Source organism: Cydia splendana, chromosome 23, assembly GCF_910591565.1.
Source record: "Cydia splendana chromosome 23, ilCydSple1.2, whole genome shotgun sequence".
Taxonomy (NCBI): Eukaryota; Metazoa; Arthropoda; class Insecta; order Lepidoptera; family Tortricidae; genus Cydia; species Cydia splendana.
In genome coordinates, this window is record NC_085982.1 from 5,416,461 (window position 1) to 5,434,702 (window position 18,242).

The 18,242-nt window shown below is 39.1% G+C and overlaps 1 protein-coding gene across 4 annotated transcripts in view; it reads left to right on the forward strand.

Moving 5' to 3' along the window:
* LOC134801815 (calpain-B) overlaps positions 1 to 18,242 on the forward strand; it is a 54,869-nt gene that overhangs the window by 12,299 nt on the left and 24,328 nt on the right. Inside the window, exons 3-14 of one of the 4 annotated variants that reach the window (XM_063774442.1) lie at positions 5,478 to 5,654; positions 7,479 to 7,597; positions 8,176 to 8,244; positions 9,077 to 9,211; positions 10,400 to 10,568; positions 11,533 to 11,714; positions 13,316 to 13,429; positions 13,768 to 13,874; positions 14,292 to 14,401; positions 14,914 to 15,110; positions 16,398 to 16,505; positions 17,540 to 17,582. In XM_063774442.1, the coding sequence (XP_063630512.1) occupies positions 5,478 to 5,654; positions 7,479 to 7,597; positions 8,176 to 8,244; positions 9,077 to 9,211; positions 10,400 to 10,568; positions 11,533 to 11,714; positions 13,316 to 13,429; positions 13,768 to 13,874; positions 14,292 to 14,401; positions 14,914 to 15,110; positions 16,398 to 16,505; positions 17,540 to 17,582 (1,530 nt within the window). Of the gene's footprint in view, positions 1 to 5,477; positions 5,655 to 7,478; positions 7,598 to 8,175; positions 8,245 to 9,076; positions 9,212 to 9,396; positions 9,639 to 10,399; positions 10,569 to 11,532; positions 11,715 to 13,315; positions 13,430 to 13,767; positions 13,875 to 14,291; positions 14,402 to 14,913; positions 15,111 to 15,643; positions 15,681 to 16,395; positions 16,506 to 17,539; positions 17,583 to 18,242 lie in introns of those variants that run through there. The other 3 variants (XM_063774440.1, XM_063774441.1, XM_063774439.1) reach the window with 3 other exon arrangements.

Here is an 18,242-nt window from a genome sequence, read left to right on the forward strand (position 1 = left end):
CATCATCAGACTAAACCTTGATACAAATGTTCTTTATAAATCTTACTGGCGTAGTAAACTTAACCAAGAGGACAAATCGCCAAAGTGAACTATACATCGTTAAAGAGTTCCGTTTTGATCATCATCATGAAAAAAATACGGTCGTATTGATAACCTCCTCCTTTGTTTGAAGTCGGTTAAAAATGAATATTTGTGGCCCAAATACGGTAGGTAAATATGTACCTTACAACAGTACATATATACTAGTATGAGTAATATGACTAATATTACGTTTATCGCGCAGCCTTGAGAACTCTAAAATATGACCTAAGCAAAGTACGTTATCACTGTTATTGCGAAAAATTATGCGATTGATATGTTATCATTGTTACGAGTGTAAATAAACTATTGGATAGTTTGAATGCATTCTTATGACCATGAAAGATAAGATTTTTTTATTTGCAAAACCGTTCGTTCATAGTTCATAGGCTGATACCACGACCAAAGAGTTAGTTCACTTCTCCTGAATCACCCTGTATTTTTAAAGGAGTGAGGTTTTTCTCCTAGCCATAAAAAGTTTGAATTTAAAAAGACGTACCTTTTTGCCACACGTTCACTCGGCAACAGTCTATTTAAAAATAAATAAAAAGGTTTAATTCAAACCATAGAGCTTTCCAATTGTATTAGCTTAAAAGCTTCTGTCTGTTGGCGCTACGGGTGTTAATTATAACATCGATGTTTAATGGGGATGTTTCGTCCCCTGCGGTGTTGGATTGTCCAGTGGAAGCTATAATATAGAATAACTTTTTCACATCACCTATTCGAAAAAGGGCTTTTTCTTCCCCGCTCGGAGGGATCAAAGTGGCACTTTTCTTCCCTGCTAGGAGGGATCAAAGTTGTACTTTTCTGTTCTAGGACACGATTTTTTCTTTCTTGCATACTATTTTTTTTAGTCAAATAATACATATTTTGGAACATAACAATTTCCTCATAGTTGATGTGAAAAGCAGTATGTGTCACACGGTATGTAAATTATTTCGTCTTGGGCGTTAACACTTGAATCCCTCATATACGCTCAGGATTCTACTTTAGAATCCCTCACTACGTTCGGGATTATATTGTAGAATCCATCGCTTCATTCAGGATTCAATGTACGCCCTTCACGGAAATATATCATTTTGATACCTTGTAATACAAACTACTATTCCATTATATAACCTCATTTTAACCCGATGGATCTTATTTAAACAATAACTGATGCCAACTTTACAACCGAGAATGTATATTAACTCACATTTACAACCGGGTCTATCGCGAATTTATTTTGTTACCCTTATTTGTATTATGTTTCGATACAGGTTTTACTGGTCGTGGTGTATATGTGTTCAAAACGCGAAAGTTCATGCAATGTACCCGGAATACCGGTAACAGAAAAATGCTACCACTAAATGGTTGTGAGTTGTGAGACTGACAACCTGTCAGTCCTCAACCTGTGCGTTCCTCCAGAAACTTTCTGCCTTGCACTGTGGAAGTGTGGAATGAACTGTCGCTTGCAAATGAACTGCTTATTTGTTTATCATCTCATCTATTTATAAGTCATATGTGGCTTACCATCAGAGAAGGGTCCTTGTGCTTCATGTGCATAAGAACATTTCGATCAGAGAAGGGTCCTTGTACTCCTATGGACGGCTAGACTATATGATAATATATATGCCCATTGGGTCATTTTCGACCCACTGAATAAAAATCGCTCCTACTCATTAAAATTAGCAATTGAATGAGCCTGTAAGGAGTTCGGAGCAAAAACAAGTTTTGGGCATATACGGGTTAAAATTGACAAGTCCAAAATTGTCAAACCGGCTATTTGTCCTGTCACAGGCCTGTAAACATTAATATTTTCAGTTTAATAATAAACATTGTATAATCGCGCTTCCTCTAGGTACTCGACCGCCCTTATCAGTTTCCCCATGGGTTTCCGCCACACACATACACAATATACATGCGACCACTACATTTAATAGCCAGCTTATCAACTTTACAGACAGTCAATAACTCCAGTTACCACTGAATAGCCAACTGTAACATACATGGCATTTTGATCCTTAAAGTGTAACTTTAAAAAAGGATAATGTATTGTGCCTTAAACTGTGAAACTGTTTTACTTAGTTTGAATTACGGAGAATCTATTAATATACGAAGGAAATCGATTTTGTGATTTACTCGCCCAAGGACGGCGATTGTTTTACATGTGATATATGTGATATTATGCTTATTGGCACGGTTTAAAAATTAATTTTCGGAAAATAATTTAAAATACATAAATAGCGGAAACCGATATCAGAAGTACCTACATCCGAACCGTTAATGCATTTGAATTAATCATCAGTCCTTGACCAAAATATAGGATTTGCTTAATGATTTTACTCTACATTAACAAAAGCAGTTGTTTCTAAAATGTATAACGGTACTGACGTGAAGAAGTCTTCTGTCAAAGAAGTAGAGTTTGTGAAGCTTGATAAGAAAGATGTTGGTCAACTTAAAGCTTTCTACGCGACTGCTGCAACTTCTAACGCAGTTGGCATTTGGAAAAAATCTGTGTCCATCAAATCGCCAAAATCTGGAAGAATATTTGGCAGAAAACCCAAAGATCCTTCTGAAAAAAGCAATGGCTTCTTCTCTAGACTGTTTGAGAAGAAAGTGAAAATTTCGGATTTCACGTACCAACAATCTAATGTTCGGAAGGAGACTAGTTATAAACCTTTCTGGGCTACCAAAGTTGTTCAGCCTAGTGACAAGGAATTAGAAGAAAATATTAGCATAACAACATCAACAGTTGTCGAGCATAGCAACGTGACGAGGAATAAAGCTATGGTCTTTGAGAAGGCAACTCTAGGATCGCCTAAAGTTGTTCTTACTAATAGACCAGAAAAGATTGTGGAGAAACAGTGGTCTTCGGTGGAAGCGAGTCAGGATAATAACTTGAGGATGCCACACTTTTATAAGGGGAGCAAAATGCGCATGCCTACGGGCGAGCAGTTATTTTGGGTGCGTATTTTTAATAATCATTTTCAAATGATTCGTAAAGACGCCGGTCTCATCATTTTGTTTCATATTTGAAAAATATCTTAACAAGGAATAAAAAAAAGAAATTTAATTCTAAACTTATTTATCTCGGACGACCAAACAACTTCAAAAAGAAGTACCGAATTATTAAAATTAAAGTTGTTTCGAATCTTCAAAGAACAATAGGTACCGCTCACCGCTCTTGGACACTACTACCTTTAAACAAAGAGAATAAAGTCTATAGAGACGGATTGTCAAAGTAAATTATGTAGCCACTGTAAATTTACTGCCATCTTTCGACAGAACATAAAACTGTTAGAACGCCATTTGACTTTGATCCTTATCCTTTAAGTGATATGTGTTAACTTATTAAATATTAATATTCACGCCATCTACTCGACTATAGGCCAAAGGTATGGTTCCATGTTTTCGAGCGATGGCGCCACAACCTTCAGCCTATGCTCGAGTAGATGGCGTGAAAAAGTTAACACATATCAGTTAAGGAATAAGGATCAAAGTCAAATGGCGTTCAAACAGGTTTAATCTTCTGTCGAAAGATGGCAGTAAATGAACTGTAGCTACATAATTTACCATGACAGTAACTCTCTTCTTCAAATCCTCTTTGCTTTAAATAAATACTACCCAAGGGGTCATTTATTATTTGCGTTGGACAAACAAACGTAGACTTTACAACACAAAGCACATTTAGTAGCAGTGTTAAATCGTGAAACTATAAAGAAGAACTAGCGACCGTGGAAGTTCTTATATTCACCGCCTTTTTTCTTAAAACTAGAAGAGTTGCAATTGTGTCTAAGTTCTTGAAAAGCCGTAATTTGGCTTCATTTTAAACGGAATTTTTAATTTTTAAACATCCTAATATTTGTTTACAATGTGATAATCATTAATCATTTATTTACAGACAAGATATATACAATGGTACTCTAAACGAAATTAATTACTAGCTTAAATCTAAAATTGAGGCATTGTACCAAGGATGCTGGCGGCATTTCCTCGCTGTATCGCAATGCTGAATAAGTTGTGCGAGGTAGCCGCCAGCTCTTCGGTCACCAGTTTCAGTCGTATTCGTTTATTTCTCTTACTCTAATCATCAAAATCAAACGTGATTAAATAATACATTCAAACAATGGATCACAATCTATAAATCGATAACACTTATAATATAACACATTAATAATATCCAATCTCATTACGTAGTAACAATGGTTATGTTTACCCACCTTATTTATAAATATATAGGCTGAAGTTATTTTTATCCGATCGATCGCGTCTTCTGTTTTTTAGGGTTACGTACCAAAAAGGTTCAAAAGGAACCCTTATGGTGCGACCACGTCGGTGGCAAATAAGCTAGTTTGAGTTAGATTTGCGTTGTCATTTTGTATGGGATTTTGAGTTTCCATAACGTCCCGCTTGGCGCGCTGTTCAAAATCCCATACAAAAATAGACATAACGCAAACGCGAACGCTCGTCACGCTATCTAATAAACACTAGGGGGTTCTGCACTATATTTTCTGGTCACTGAATTATCAAACGATTTTGAGAACCAAAGTTACTGCATATTTAATGAACAACGCAATTCAAGAATTTTTCTTACACTTTACAGATCGAATACAATATCTATGAATCTTTGGTATAGTGACTATACTATAGTCCGACAAGAAATTGTAGAAAATTATTGAGGGCGCCACTTCCTACGTAACTGACACATTTTTGACGTAAAATGCAACATGGCAACAATTTAGTACTTATGGATTTTTTTAGCTCCATTTAATTTAATTTCTACTATTTCATGTCGCACTTTGATCACTATACCTAGGAGCAAAGAGAATAGATAGTATAGAGGGGTCCTGTCATAGTAAATTTTGTAGTCACAGTAAATTTACTGCCATCTATCGACACACGACTAAAACTCAAAATGAAAACGTATAAAATTATCAAAAAAAAAAATAATATGGATAAATGATTTTATTATTTTTATATCATTTTGACCCATGTTCATTCACTGATATCTATGTGTTAAAATTGTTAAATATGAAACGGTGTCGTCACGCCATCTAGCCGAGTATAGGCTAAAGGTGTGTGCGCCATCTATCCGAGAATGACTTTTTCTTGATTTCCGAGGCACGTTTTTTCCTTAGACTTTATTCATCTTATACGAAGTTACATATGTCTTTGCCTAGGAGTAATCTACTTGGTTACGATTAGTTACAAATACGTATTTAAATGACATTTTCATTTGACGTTTCATTGACTTTCCCGTGTACTGTCATTCCTCAATCTGTCCGTTATAAAAACATTTACCATTAGTCCATTATGAAATAATATTTCTTTCGTAACTGGTCTTGACTCTCGTGTCAATGCCTCAACCTGTTTATAAAAATATTCACCATTATGAAATATCCCTATTTCTTTCGCAGCTCGGTGAAACTCGCCCGTCTTCCTTCGGACCGGCTACGTACCAGGACTTTAAGGAGATCCGCTCCCGCTGTCTTTCTGAAGGCAGGCTGTTTGAGGACCCTGAGTTCCCGGCTATAGATCGCAGTTTGTACTACAAGGAGCGCTTGGACCGTCCTATAACCTGGCTTAGGCCTAGTGTAAGTACATAATACATGTTTCTCTACTACAACATACATACCATCTTCCTTGGAACCAGCAACGTACCAGGACTTTAAGGAGATCCGCTCCCGCTGTCTTTCTGAAGGCAGGCTGTTTGAGGACCCTGAGTTCCCGGCTATAGATCGCAGTTTGTACTACAAGGAGCGCTTGGGCCGTCCTATAACCTGGCTTAGGCCGAGTGTGAGTACATAATACATATGTTTCTCTACTATAAGTACTATAACACATATACCATATTCCTTCGAACCAGCAACGTACCAGGACTTTAAGGAGATCCGCTCCCGCTGCCTTTCTGAAGGCAGGTTGTTTGAGGACCCTGAGTTCCCGGCTAGATCGCAGTTTGTACTACAAGGAACGCTTGGACCGTCCTATAACCTGGCTTAGGCCGAGTGTAAGTACATAATACATGTTTCTCTACCATATATACCATCTTCCTTCGAACCAGGGGGGCGATTTTTGAAATTCGATCGCTCGATTTCGTCACTCGAAAATCGGTGGAAAACGGCGAAATGCTAATTTTTTTAATACGAGCGATATAAATTTGGAATCGAGTGGTATTGACCACTCGTTTTCAATTCTATTAGTAGAATTTAAATGCCTAGTAGCGGAGATGTTATTGAACGAAATGCACGAAATCGAGCGGTCGAATTTCAAAAATCGCCCCCCAGCAACGTACCAGGACTTTAAGGAGATCCGCTCCCGCTGCCTTTATGAAGGCAGGCTGTTTGAGGACCCTGAGTTCCCGGCTGTAGATCGCAGTTTGTACTACCAGGAACGCTTGGACCGTCCTATAACCTGGCTTAGGCCGAGTGTGAGTACATAATACATATGTTTCTCTACTATAAGTACTATAACACACATACCATCTTCCTTCGGACCAGCAACTTACCAGGACTTTTAAAAAGATCCGCTCCCGTTGTCTTTCTGAAGGGCCTCATATACTTAAAATACTGCGGTCAGTGCCATTTTATAGGTAATTACACGGAGAACAAATGCCTCATAGGTAATTGGTTTTAGTTTCATTTTAATTTTTCGCTTTTTAGTCCGACAAAGGAAGGATAATGTAATACCGTGGTATTATACCTAACTCATTATTTGTAGGTATAGCCGTAACAGTTATTTTTATGTGGTTAATGGTTAATAATGTATTTAAGCGTTATTCACTCCCAGTAGCACAGGTTTAAGGAAAACTATGGCTACCTATGGTATGGTCTAGAATAGGAACTATAATTATGTATTCTTTCGCGCAAATGGACGTTAAGTTGTGTCAACCCTAATAATTGCTTAGAGCAATGCTGAGCCGAGTTTGCTCGAAGGGAGGAGTTTCGCACCCCTGGTATTAGTTATAAAATTAATGTATACGTATCCGGTCGGGACCTTTAAAACAAAACATCACCACCAGTATGTTAAAGCCACAGTAATTTCCAAGTAATACTAAGCCGCAACTACACACCACGTCCCCCAAAAATGCTGTTTTGTATCTTCCAGCCAGAAAAATATATAATATTGTCTTACATTGAAGTGGGTTACGGATTATATAGAACCAGAAAGTTTCTATAATTTATTTGTCTCTTTTGCATTCATGGTTAAAACACGATCAATTTGCCCACTTTAAGGGCCAGTTGCACCAACCACAGTTAACAGACTGATCAACGTCACGCAGCAGAGATCTATGAAACTTCCAATAAAATTTAACGAACACTAACGGTGATAGACGGTTTGGTGCAACCGACCCTTAATTTTTTTTTTATCCTTGAACTCCTAACTATTCTTTCCATGACAATTTAATGTAATGCTTACAGGAAATATGCGACGACCCTCAACTGTTCGTAGAAGGCTACAGCCGCTTCGACGTCCAGCAAGGCGAGTTGGGCGACTGCTGGCTGTTAGCCGCTGTTGCCAACCTCACGCTCCACAGAAAGTAAGCCGTTATCACACTTATTACCAACATCATTCATATGTAATATGCGACGACCCTCAACTGCTCGTGGAAGGCTACAGCCGCTTCGACGTCCAGCAAGGCGAGTTGGGCGACTGCTGGCTGTTAGCTGCTGTTGCCAACCTCACGCTCCACAGAAAGTAAGCTATCACACTGATTACCAACATCATTCATATGAAATATTCGAAACGTACATCGAAAGATCAACAAACTCTTCAAAAATCACAAGTATAAATTTCGAAAAATGTTTGACTATTTTGTTTTTCCGCTTGCGTTTCTATTTGGGAACCATTCGATTTTAAATACGGTCAGTAATCAAACATATTCTTACCAAATTGCTTATAATACGCCTTTGCCAAATGCTCAGAAAAATAAACCTTTAGTAAAAACATTCGGACAAATAAATCAGCAAATGAATGAATAAAAAAAATTAGAACATCGATATTTGATAGTGTACCCTTCATTGGGTGTCTTCAGTCCCTTGCTGAATTCGACCTAATTTCAACTTTTTCTATCCCTATATGCAATCAATTTTAATGCGTTCTTTTTTTTATTTTTAGATTGTTCTTCCAAGTTGTACCAGATGACCAGAGCTTCGAGGAAGAGTATGCTGGTGTCTTCCATTTCCGGTTAGTATTTATACTCTGTCAAGACATTTCTGTCAGTAGAAAAGAGCGGCATATTAAAAAAATGGAGACGCTAAGTATTAACCTCTATAGAAAATTTAAATTTCGCGCCTTTTTCTACTGACAAACTGGTTTGACCGGCTATATATGCCAAAGAAATAGTTCGTACTTCCACATTGAAGGTTATGTCACGTGAATACTCATACATGCTCATATTGCTCATGCATTCTTGATGGAGCTAAGTCTCCGTTTCAACTTAAGTAAAAATGGTTTCTGGTGTCGGCTGTTGTCTACAGGTCATATTTCTTAGCCAATTTTCGTGAACAGTTCATGAGGCTTTCAGCTCACACAGCCACTATACTCTGTATCATAGGTATTAAATAAAAGTAAACAAATATTTTTTACATTTTCGGGTAGTTATAACATTTATTGGTTAACCAACCAAATACAAAACCGCCTGGATCTGTCACTGAACGACCTGACTATAATCTACATTATTTGATCGTGTAATGTTCTCATCTACCATCAAGTGGCTTAAGGAGGATTTTGTTTACTTTTTTAATATTTAAATACCTAAAGATAGAGACTAGTAATATGTAGTTTTATTGAATAGTAGTAAAACTCCTTCAAAATCAGCAGTCCATTGAAAAATGTACAAAATTACGCACAACACTCATGGCGTTATTCATAAACGCGTTACTCGCCTGAATTAGCTATGAATCGTTTGTCTTTATCTGTCATTTTGACTTATGTATTTGTAAGAAAGGGATAAAATATAATTTAACTAAATCAGGCCCGTAAAGTTTTATGTTTATCATTATATTTTGTTCCCCAGTTTTTGGCAATATGGGCGATGGGTGGACGTAGTGATCGACGACCGGCTTCCTACCTATCGTGGCAAGCTGGTGTTCCTCCACTCTTCCGAGACCAATGAGTTCTGGAGCGCCTTGCTGGAGAAGGCTTATGCCAAGTGAGTCATATAACTACCAATACGGGCGATGGACGTAGTGATCGACGACCGGCTTCCTACCTACCGTGGCAAGCTGATGTTCCTCCACTCTTCCGAGACCAATGAGTTCTGGAGCGCCTTGCTGGAGAAGGCTTATGCCAAGTGAGTCATATAACTACCAATACGGGCGATGGACGTAGTGATCGACGACCGGCTTCCTACCTACCGTGGCAAGCTGATGTTCCTCCACTCTTCCGAGACCAATGAGTTCTGGAGCGCCTTGCTGGAGAAGGCTTATGCCAAGTGAGTCATATAACTACCAATACGGGCGATGGGTGGACGTAGTGGTCGACGACCGGCTTCCTACCTACCGTGGCAAGCTGGTGTTCCTCCACTCTTCCGAGACCAATGAGTTCTGGAGCGCCTTGCTGGAGAAGGCTTATGCCAAGTGAGTCATATAACTACCAATACGGGCGATGGGTGGACGTAGTGATCGACGACCGGCTGCCTACCTACCGTGACAAACTGGTGTCCCTCCACTCTTCCGAGACCAATGAGTTCTGGAACGCCTTGCTGGAGAAGGCTTATGCCAAGTGAGTCATATAACTTTACCAATACCAGTTGTGGCTCACTCCGCGATTTAGTCGCGTCGCTACAAGTACATGCGGCCCACGCCAATTTTGGTGTCTAGTAGTAGTGGTTGCCGCGCACCGCTACGGAACGGACGCCTGCTTGCGCCACCTTGCGGTCATATCTCTCGTAATAGACGCGTTTTGTTAGAGAGTGAACCTTCTGTACATAGTACTACATATTATGATTACTCCTTTATTAATTACTCCTTAGGTACCTACAGGTTAACTGGAAGAGATCCCTCTTAGGGATAAGTTCGCCCTTGTCTTGTACTATATATTTATGTTCTATCTGATGTACTTTATTCCTCTTTTCTGTACAATAAAGTGTTACTTATTTATTCTGTGCCAATACGGGCGTCCAGTATAGATAGTGGGCGCCATCTTTAATTTCTTCGTTTCTTGTCCGACCGCGACGAAAAGTATCACTACTACACGAAGGTACTTTTAGTTGTTTTTTTTTTATTAGCATATAGGAGTGTCCCACTGCTGGGCAAAGGGGGAGGGAAACCTCTTTCCCACCATTTGGTCCTATCCGATGTTTGACTTAACTTTTGTTTTTCAACATTTTTTTTTACAGACTACACGGCTCTTACGAAGCCCTGAAAGGCGGATCGACATGCGAAGCTATGGAAGACTTCACCGGCGGCGTGACGGAAATGTATGAAATGACGGAACTCCCGCCCAACTTCTACACCATCCTGCTGAAAGCTTACGAGAGGAACTCACTCATGGGATGCAGTATTGAGGTGAGTTTTAATCTATATAATATACCGGGTGTAGCCTGCAACACGAGCAAATAATTAAAACATAGATTGTACTCCTCAAACGGTGACACTTTTGTTCAACAACTTTAAAATATTATGAAGAATTTAGACTTCCTATTTTTTATACAAAATAAATATTATCTTCAATGGACCCCATCGCCACGCCATATCATTGAGATTGACGTTGCTTGTCACGCCTTTAACATAACAAAATTCGCAATACATTGCGTCTTAGAATAAACTTTAGAGTGTATTAAAAATCAAACCACAAGTTATTTTTAAAAGTCGCTGAACAAATGTTGGTCAGTATGAGGATTACAGCCTACAGTTTAATTTTTTGCTCATATTACAGGCCACACCCGGTATGAGAACGTAAAAACACGCCACTTTATCATTTTCGGCCAAAAAACTGCCGAAACTTACAACACTGTACTTTCAGATAGCGTTCGGTCAATTTTCTATTACGATTAACGAATTAGTCTCTTAATTACAGTAGGCGTGGTCCGACACGCACTTGGCCGGGTTCCATAATTCATGGAAAGGGGTACCCCTTTGCACGAATTATAGGTGTTTCATTGTTCATATGTCAGATCTTATGTACGAAATATCATTTGATATTTACCAGTCGCTTTTCGGTGAACGAAAACATCTTGAGTAGTCCGGATTAATCACAATAAGGCCTAGTTTACCCTCTGGGTTGGAAGGTCAGATGGCAGTCGCTTTCGTAAAACGAGTGCCTACGCCAATTCTTGGGATTAGTTGCCAAGCGGACCCCAGGCTCCCATGAGCCGTGGCAAAATACCGGGAAAACGCGAGGAAGATGATGATGTTCATATGTTTGATGAATAAAAGTTTCTGTTTCGGCCGAATATTCAATAAGAAACAGGGTGTGCGCCAAATTCATACTTGAGTTACAGTTATTCAAACGTTTTTCTTACATCCACAGCCGGACCCCCACATCCTGGAAGCCGAGACCCCCCAGGGCCTCATCCGCGGCCACGCCTACTCCATCACCCGGGTCAAATATGTCGACATCGAGACCCCGGGCCGCCAGGGCAAGATCCCGCTGCTCCGCATGAGGAACCCCTGGGGCAACGAGGCCGAATGGAACGGACCCTGGAGTGACAAGTATGTAAAATAAAAATTACAGATAAATCCATATATACAGGGTGCTTCCTATAACAGGAGCAATAAATTAAACTAAAGGCTGTACTCCTCAAACTGACCAACATTTGTTCAGCAACTTTTAAAAATTATGAATCCTTTAGACTTCCTCTTTTTCATACAAAATAAATATTGCCTTCAATGTACGCTGACATCAGTGTGTTTGACGTTGCTTGTCACGCTGTAACATGACAAAATTTGTGTCGCTTAATTTCAAACTCGGGTAAATCCATTCGACCCTCTCAGCAAATATCTACCCTATTACCTTTTCTTAATACCAAAATCGCATAATCTGACAGATGGATTTACCCGAGTTTGAAGTTAAGCGACTCATTTGCAATACATTGCGTCTTAGGATAAACACTTTAATGTAATAAAAATCAAACCATGAGTTATTTTCAAAAGTTGCTGAACAAATGTTGGTCAGTTTGAGGAGTACAGCCTACAGTGTAATTTATTGCTCCTGTTACAGAAAACACAGTGTAATTTTCGAACCTTCTTAGTCAATTTCACGAGAATCTGTTAATAAATGCGACCTATATAGTTCGTTTTTTTTTAGCATTAGAAATAAGGTAAACAATCTTGATGTGTCTTTTAATTGAAAAACACATTTTAAAAACAAGTTACGGCAAATATGTAACAATTATGATTCTAATACGATCATTTATATTCTTCTGCTTTCATAAGTAATAGTTTTTGATTTTTAAAAAGCGTTTTTCAATTAAAAGACATGTCAAGATCGCTTACCTTCTTGCAAGTTCTTTCTAATGCAAAAAAAAACGAACTATATAGAAAGAAACAGTCAGACATACGAAAGAATTTTGCGCTCGCTCTGTCAATAACAACCTCCTATTCCTAGTTACTAATTTCTAATACATATTATTAGTGTGTTGCCATGGTAACCCGTTGTGGACTAATATTATTATTCTAAGGGCCACTTGCACCATCCCACTAACTCGGGGTTAAGCCGTTAAACCGTTAACCCAGTGTCAAGTTGTACTGGTAACCATGGTAACTCCAGGATTAACCTGTTAATCCCGGGTTAGTCGGATGGTGCAAGTGGCCCTTAGAATAATTATATTAGTCCTCTAAAGTAACTATGTATATGTCGGCGGCCGATCGTAAGATCAGGCATATCGTGAAATTCCTAGGCATATCGTGAAACGTGAAAATCTTTGACCCTATTTCTGGGCAGTTTGCCCTTCGGGCGTCTAAAGCAACCTCGTTTGGTTGCTTTAGACGCCCGAAGGTAAGGATAGGTACGTTAACCTATCCTACCTATATATTGGTTTAATGTCACTATCGTCAAAACATTACGCAGGAACATTACGATCTGCCTGATCTTACGATCGGCCGCCGACTTATATTTACCAGAGTTTGAAGTTAAGCTCAAACTCGGGTAAATCCATTCGACCCCCTCAGTAAATATCTACCCTATTCTTAATACAAAATACAAATCGCATAATCCGGGTTTGAAGTTAAGCGACTTACTTTTGATTTATTGTTCGTCGGTGGACGTCCCCATATTTATGATAACCCTAATTTGTATTAATTTTGTTCGTAAGGTCCCCGGAGTGGCGCTACATCCCTGAATCTGAGAAGCAGGAGTTGGGCCTCACGTTCGATGATGACGGCGAATTCTGGATGTCTTTCAAGGACTTTTGCACACACTTCTCAAGGTAAAAACGAGCAAAATGTTACTTTATTGCCTACTTTATATACAGTGTATTTATCTTTACTTGTCCTATCATGTAAACAAATACTTTACGAAGACATTATCACACTTTTCTCTGGAATTACACAATAATCATCACTTAAATGTTGTTGTATACTTAAAGAAACTCACAAAGTATTGAGATCAACCAAATAATCACTGTAAAGTATTGTTGGAATAACACTTGACGTCACGTTTGTTTACATAATAAGACACGTAAAGATGAATACATTTTAAAATAATGTAGCATACAAGGTATCATCTGTAGCAATCTGTAGTGAATAATATTTAAATTAATTGCAGAGTGGAGATCTGCAATTTGAACCCTGACTCTCTGGACCCCGAAGAGTGCCCAGAAGGCTGCACTAAGAAATGGGAGATGTCTGTATTTGAAGGCGAATGGGTGCGAGGTAATACCACATTTTCTTATCATCTTCGTCGCTTTATCCCGGCATTTTCGTACTTGGGGGCTGTCCATAAATTACGTCATCGATTTTTAGGGAGAGGGGAAATAGTATGAAAGCCGTCTCCCTTCCCGGTGTTGCTCGATGCACATTATGCGTTTATTTTCCGAATAAGATGCGAATTATAGGGACCGTGCGCGTTGGAGGCTCTGCCATCTTGTGGCCTGAATCGGTAACATATGTGCACGTGTACATTGCCAAAGCAAGTGCAACTATCTACCGTTCTCGTCGGTACGTCTCCCTGTGCATAGTAGGTTCTGCCATCTTGTGGGCTAAATCGGAAGCAAAAATCTGACGGCTCCTGTGCTGTCCCCTATAGTTTATGCACGGGGCCTATTGTTATTGATAAATATTTTTTGACAGGTGTCACTGCCGGTGGTTGCCGTAACTACTTGGAGTCCTTCTGGCGTAACCCGCAATACACTGTCACTCTGACGGACGTCGACGAGGATGATGATGAAAACAAGTGCACCGTGAGTATTCATAATACATTATTTAACGTAAAAAAATATATAGGGTATCTTCCTACTAGTCAAATCAGTTTCTTTTTTAGACCTGTCAAAATGATTTGATAATAGTATTATCAAATCTTTTTGAAATTTATATGATATTCCAATATGAAATTCCAAATTCCATATGGAATCATATATATCATGTAAATTGTGTAAATGTATCATTTATAAATTCCATGGAATTTATATGATACATTACACAATGACGTCACGGTCAACTCACCTACTTTTTGTTGTGTGGTGTGTTTTTCAGTAGATTTTGATCAAAAAACGATCGGTATCATATGCCGTCTTTGGCGTCGTTGGTTGTCACGATTTTGCGTTGACGTCAATTGCCGTCTGTGGCGTTCAAAAGGTTAAATAGATCTTGTGTTTAAAAATAACTGTATAGTATAATTATCTGGTGCTTTATTTCATGCATGGTGTGAAATAATTTATTTTAAACAAATACTCTATTTATCCTTGTTCCCCAGATAATCGTGGCCCTCATGCAAAAGAACCGCCGCTCCCAACGGCACCAGGGCCTCGAGTGTTTAACCATAGGCTTCGCCGTGTACCGCCTGCCCGACTACGGACATGTCCCTAAACCGTTGGACATCAATTTCTTCAAATACAACGCCTCTGTCGGAAGGTCCCAGGCGTTCATTAATCTGAGAGAGGTTAGCGCTAGGTAAGGACACATAAAGTAAAGTATACCATTATGTAAAGTTAATTCATCCTTACTTGTCCTATCATGTAAACAAACACTTCTCGACGACATCACATTTTTCTCTGGAATTACACAATAATTATCCCTTAAAGTGTTACGTTAAGTGGTATGTCAGGATCGTAGCAAGTGGAAATCCGTGGTCTCTGCCTACCCCTCCGGGAAATAGGCGTGATTATATGTATGTATTTATGTAAAGTGTTGTTCTATGCTTAAAGGAACTCATAAAGTATTGAAATCAACCAAATAACCACTGAAAAATATCATTTCTAATAAGATTCTCATCAATAATCGCTGTAACGAGCGGATCACCTCAAAAACATGTGACATTATGATGTCTAGATTGTCTATGAATCGTATTGTTGGAATGATACTTTGACGTCACGTTTGTTTACATGATAAGACACGTGAGGATGAATACACTTTAAGTCCTGCGACTATGGGCAAGTGCCTAAACTGTTGGACATCAACTTCAAATATAACGCCTCAGTCGGAAGGTCGCAGGCGTTCATCAACCTGAGAGAGGTTAGCGCTAGATAAGAACACATTTTGATGCAAGTGCGTAATAGTACATTACGATACAAGTGCAAAAAAGAGGAAATTCGAAACGAGTGGCGATAAACTAAATCAAGACCGAAGGGAGTGTTTTAAATCGACACGAGTTGTGAATTACCTATTCGCTCATGTATCGTACAACGTTTTACAGTACATATGGCTCTTTACATTTTTGACATAGTTACGTAATGTGCTAATTATCGCACTAGTGCGGTAAAGTAGCACCATATGTACTGTAAAGTACATTATCTAAGTCCTGCGACTATGGGCGCGTGCCTAAACCGTTGGAATAGGAAGATTAATGGCATAAGCGTTATAAGGGATACCTCTTCAAGAGGTTAGCGCTTAGGAACGGGTGTCAGACATTCGAAAAGTGAACTCTTTACCCGTATTAAAAAGCCAAAGTCAAAGTCAAATGATTTATTTGTAAACATAGGTAACAGTGTCGGTACAAAAAGTATGTACGAACGCCATGTTTCGCCGATAGGCATACTAATTTGAGATTAGGTATACACATACCAAACGAAAGGGCTTTGGTGAGCAAAGCCCTTCCAAAACCCTCGAAGGGGATACCAGACCGGTCCCTGCTTCAAAGTCCCTCCCGTGTCTAAAATCCAAGCTTTGATGCAGCCACTTTCACACCCAGTATTTTCAATCTTATCCAATAGTAATAAAGTTCATTATCCCTTGTTTCAGATTCAAGCTGCCGCCTGGTTCGTACGTCATAGTGCCTTCCACCTTCGAGCCAGATGAGGAGGGAGAGTTCCTGGTGCGAGTGTTCTCTGAGAAGAGCAATAACATGGCGTGAGTATTTTAGGGTTCCTTACCCAAAGGGTAAATACGGGACCTTATTACTAAGACTCCGCTGTGCGTCTGTCTGTCGCCAGGCTGTATCTCATGAACCGTGATAGCTAGGCAGTTGAAATTTTCACAGATGATGTATTTCTGTTGCCGCTATAACAACAAATACTAAAAACACAATAAAATTAATATTTAAGTGAGGCTCCCATACAACAAACGTGATATTTTTGTCGTTTTTTGCGTAATGGTACCCTTCGTGCGCGTCCGCCTCGCACTTGGCAGGTTTTTTAGTTATTTTAACCGACTTCAATATTTAACCCTTTGACCACTAAAGAAGTCAAGTGACGCGCGCGGCTGCAGCCCAATGTCAACCTTCGCGCATTCCAACAAGGTTCATGATGGCGCGCCTGTCGTGACGTGGCGTTCGAAGGGTTAAAAGGAGGAGAAGAAATTCCTGTTTGATGTATGAGAAATGTGTATAGCTTGCCCTGTCAATGCCTAGAACTGTGTCAATTTTTTTTAATGGTATTTTATGCCCAGGATGCCAGCCCTTTAAGCCGAATCTCATAGCAAGATATGATGGCGCCATCTATGCAAACCTTTGACAGTTGCCAACCTCATTAAGTAAACTTTAAAATGACATAGGCATATATATATAGTAATTTTTGTACTTTCATCAACAAACTATTTGCATTCAAAAAGTGTCAGGTCGTGAACTTAGAGCTGCTGATGAAGACCAGAACAGAACTCCTTAACGACACGTATTTCACGTTTGTCGGTTTGTCTTCTCCGTTACGGCAATCATAGGTTGGAGCGAGACACAGCGAATGGACCTTTCGCTCCCACCTATAGTGGCCGTCGCCGGGCGTGCAAAGTCGTGGCCGAGCCGTTAAGATATGGGCCACAGTATAAAATGAACCTTAATACATTCTAATAAAGTTTATTATTGTGTGTTATTTAAAATAGTCGTGGCGTAGTTCGTACACATTATAAATTGCCTGGTATATTTCAAATCATAATCTGTTTTTTTTTTTCAGTGAAAACGACGAAGATGTGGGCATGGGCGACGTTGATGACAGGGTATGTTTAAAATAAAATAATATACATCCAATCTCTACCAAATCATAGACTGATATAGATGTTAAGGTCATTACGAAAGAAAAAGAGATCAGTTTCTAGGGCTGGGATCGAACCTGCGTCCTCTTTATTCGTTGTGTCACGTTGTGGGTCGATTTTTATTGCAATCTCTTAAAAGGTTACGTTTAATTAAACCTATACACAGGGGAAATATATTTATCACAACGGTTTTGTACTTTATTTCAAAGTGACATGGTTTAATTTTGTATCATTTTTGTCAAATGTCTCTCAGTCTGGAAAAAAGATAACTAACTATTCGGTTATAGGTCCAATACTGACTAAATATGTTCCATTCTCAACCAAAAGGGTACTTATTGTCGGTTGTCAATAAGGCGCTATTTCCATATACCTTCTATTTGAAATCAACCTTACCGACAACCAAGAAGTGGTACCTTTTGGTTGAAAACGTCACATATTAGGTTCGGTTAGGATCCTGATTCTTATCATTCACAGGCAAGAGAATAAAATCCATTACGAGTACTTTAAATTTTAACAGACATATACAGTGGCTAAAAACCCTCCCATAGAAATTGGACCAGCCAAAATGTATGAAACAGCCAAATTTCTTTCGCGATTTCAGGGTTGATCCCATAGTAAAAGTTG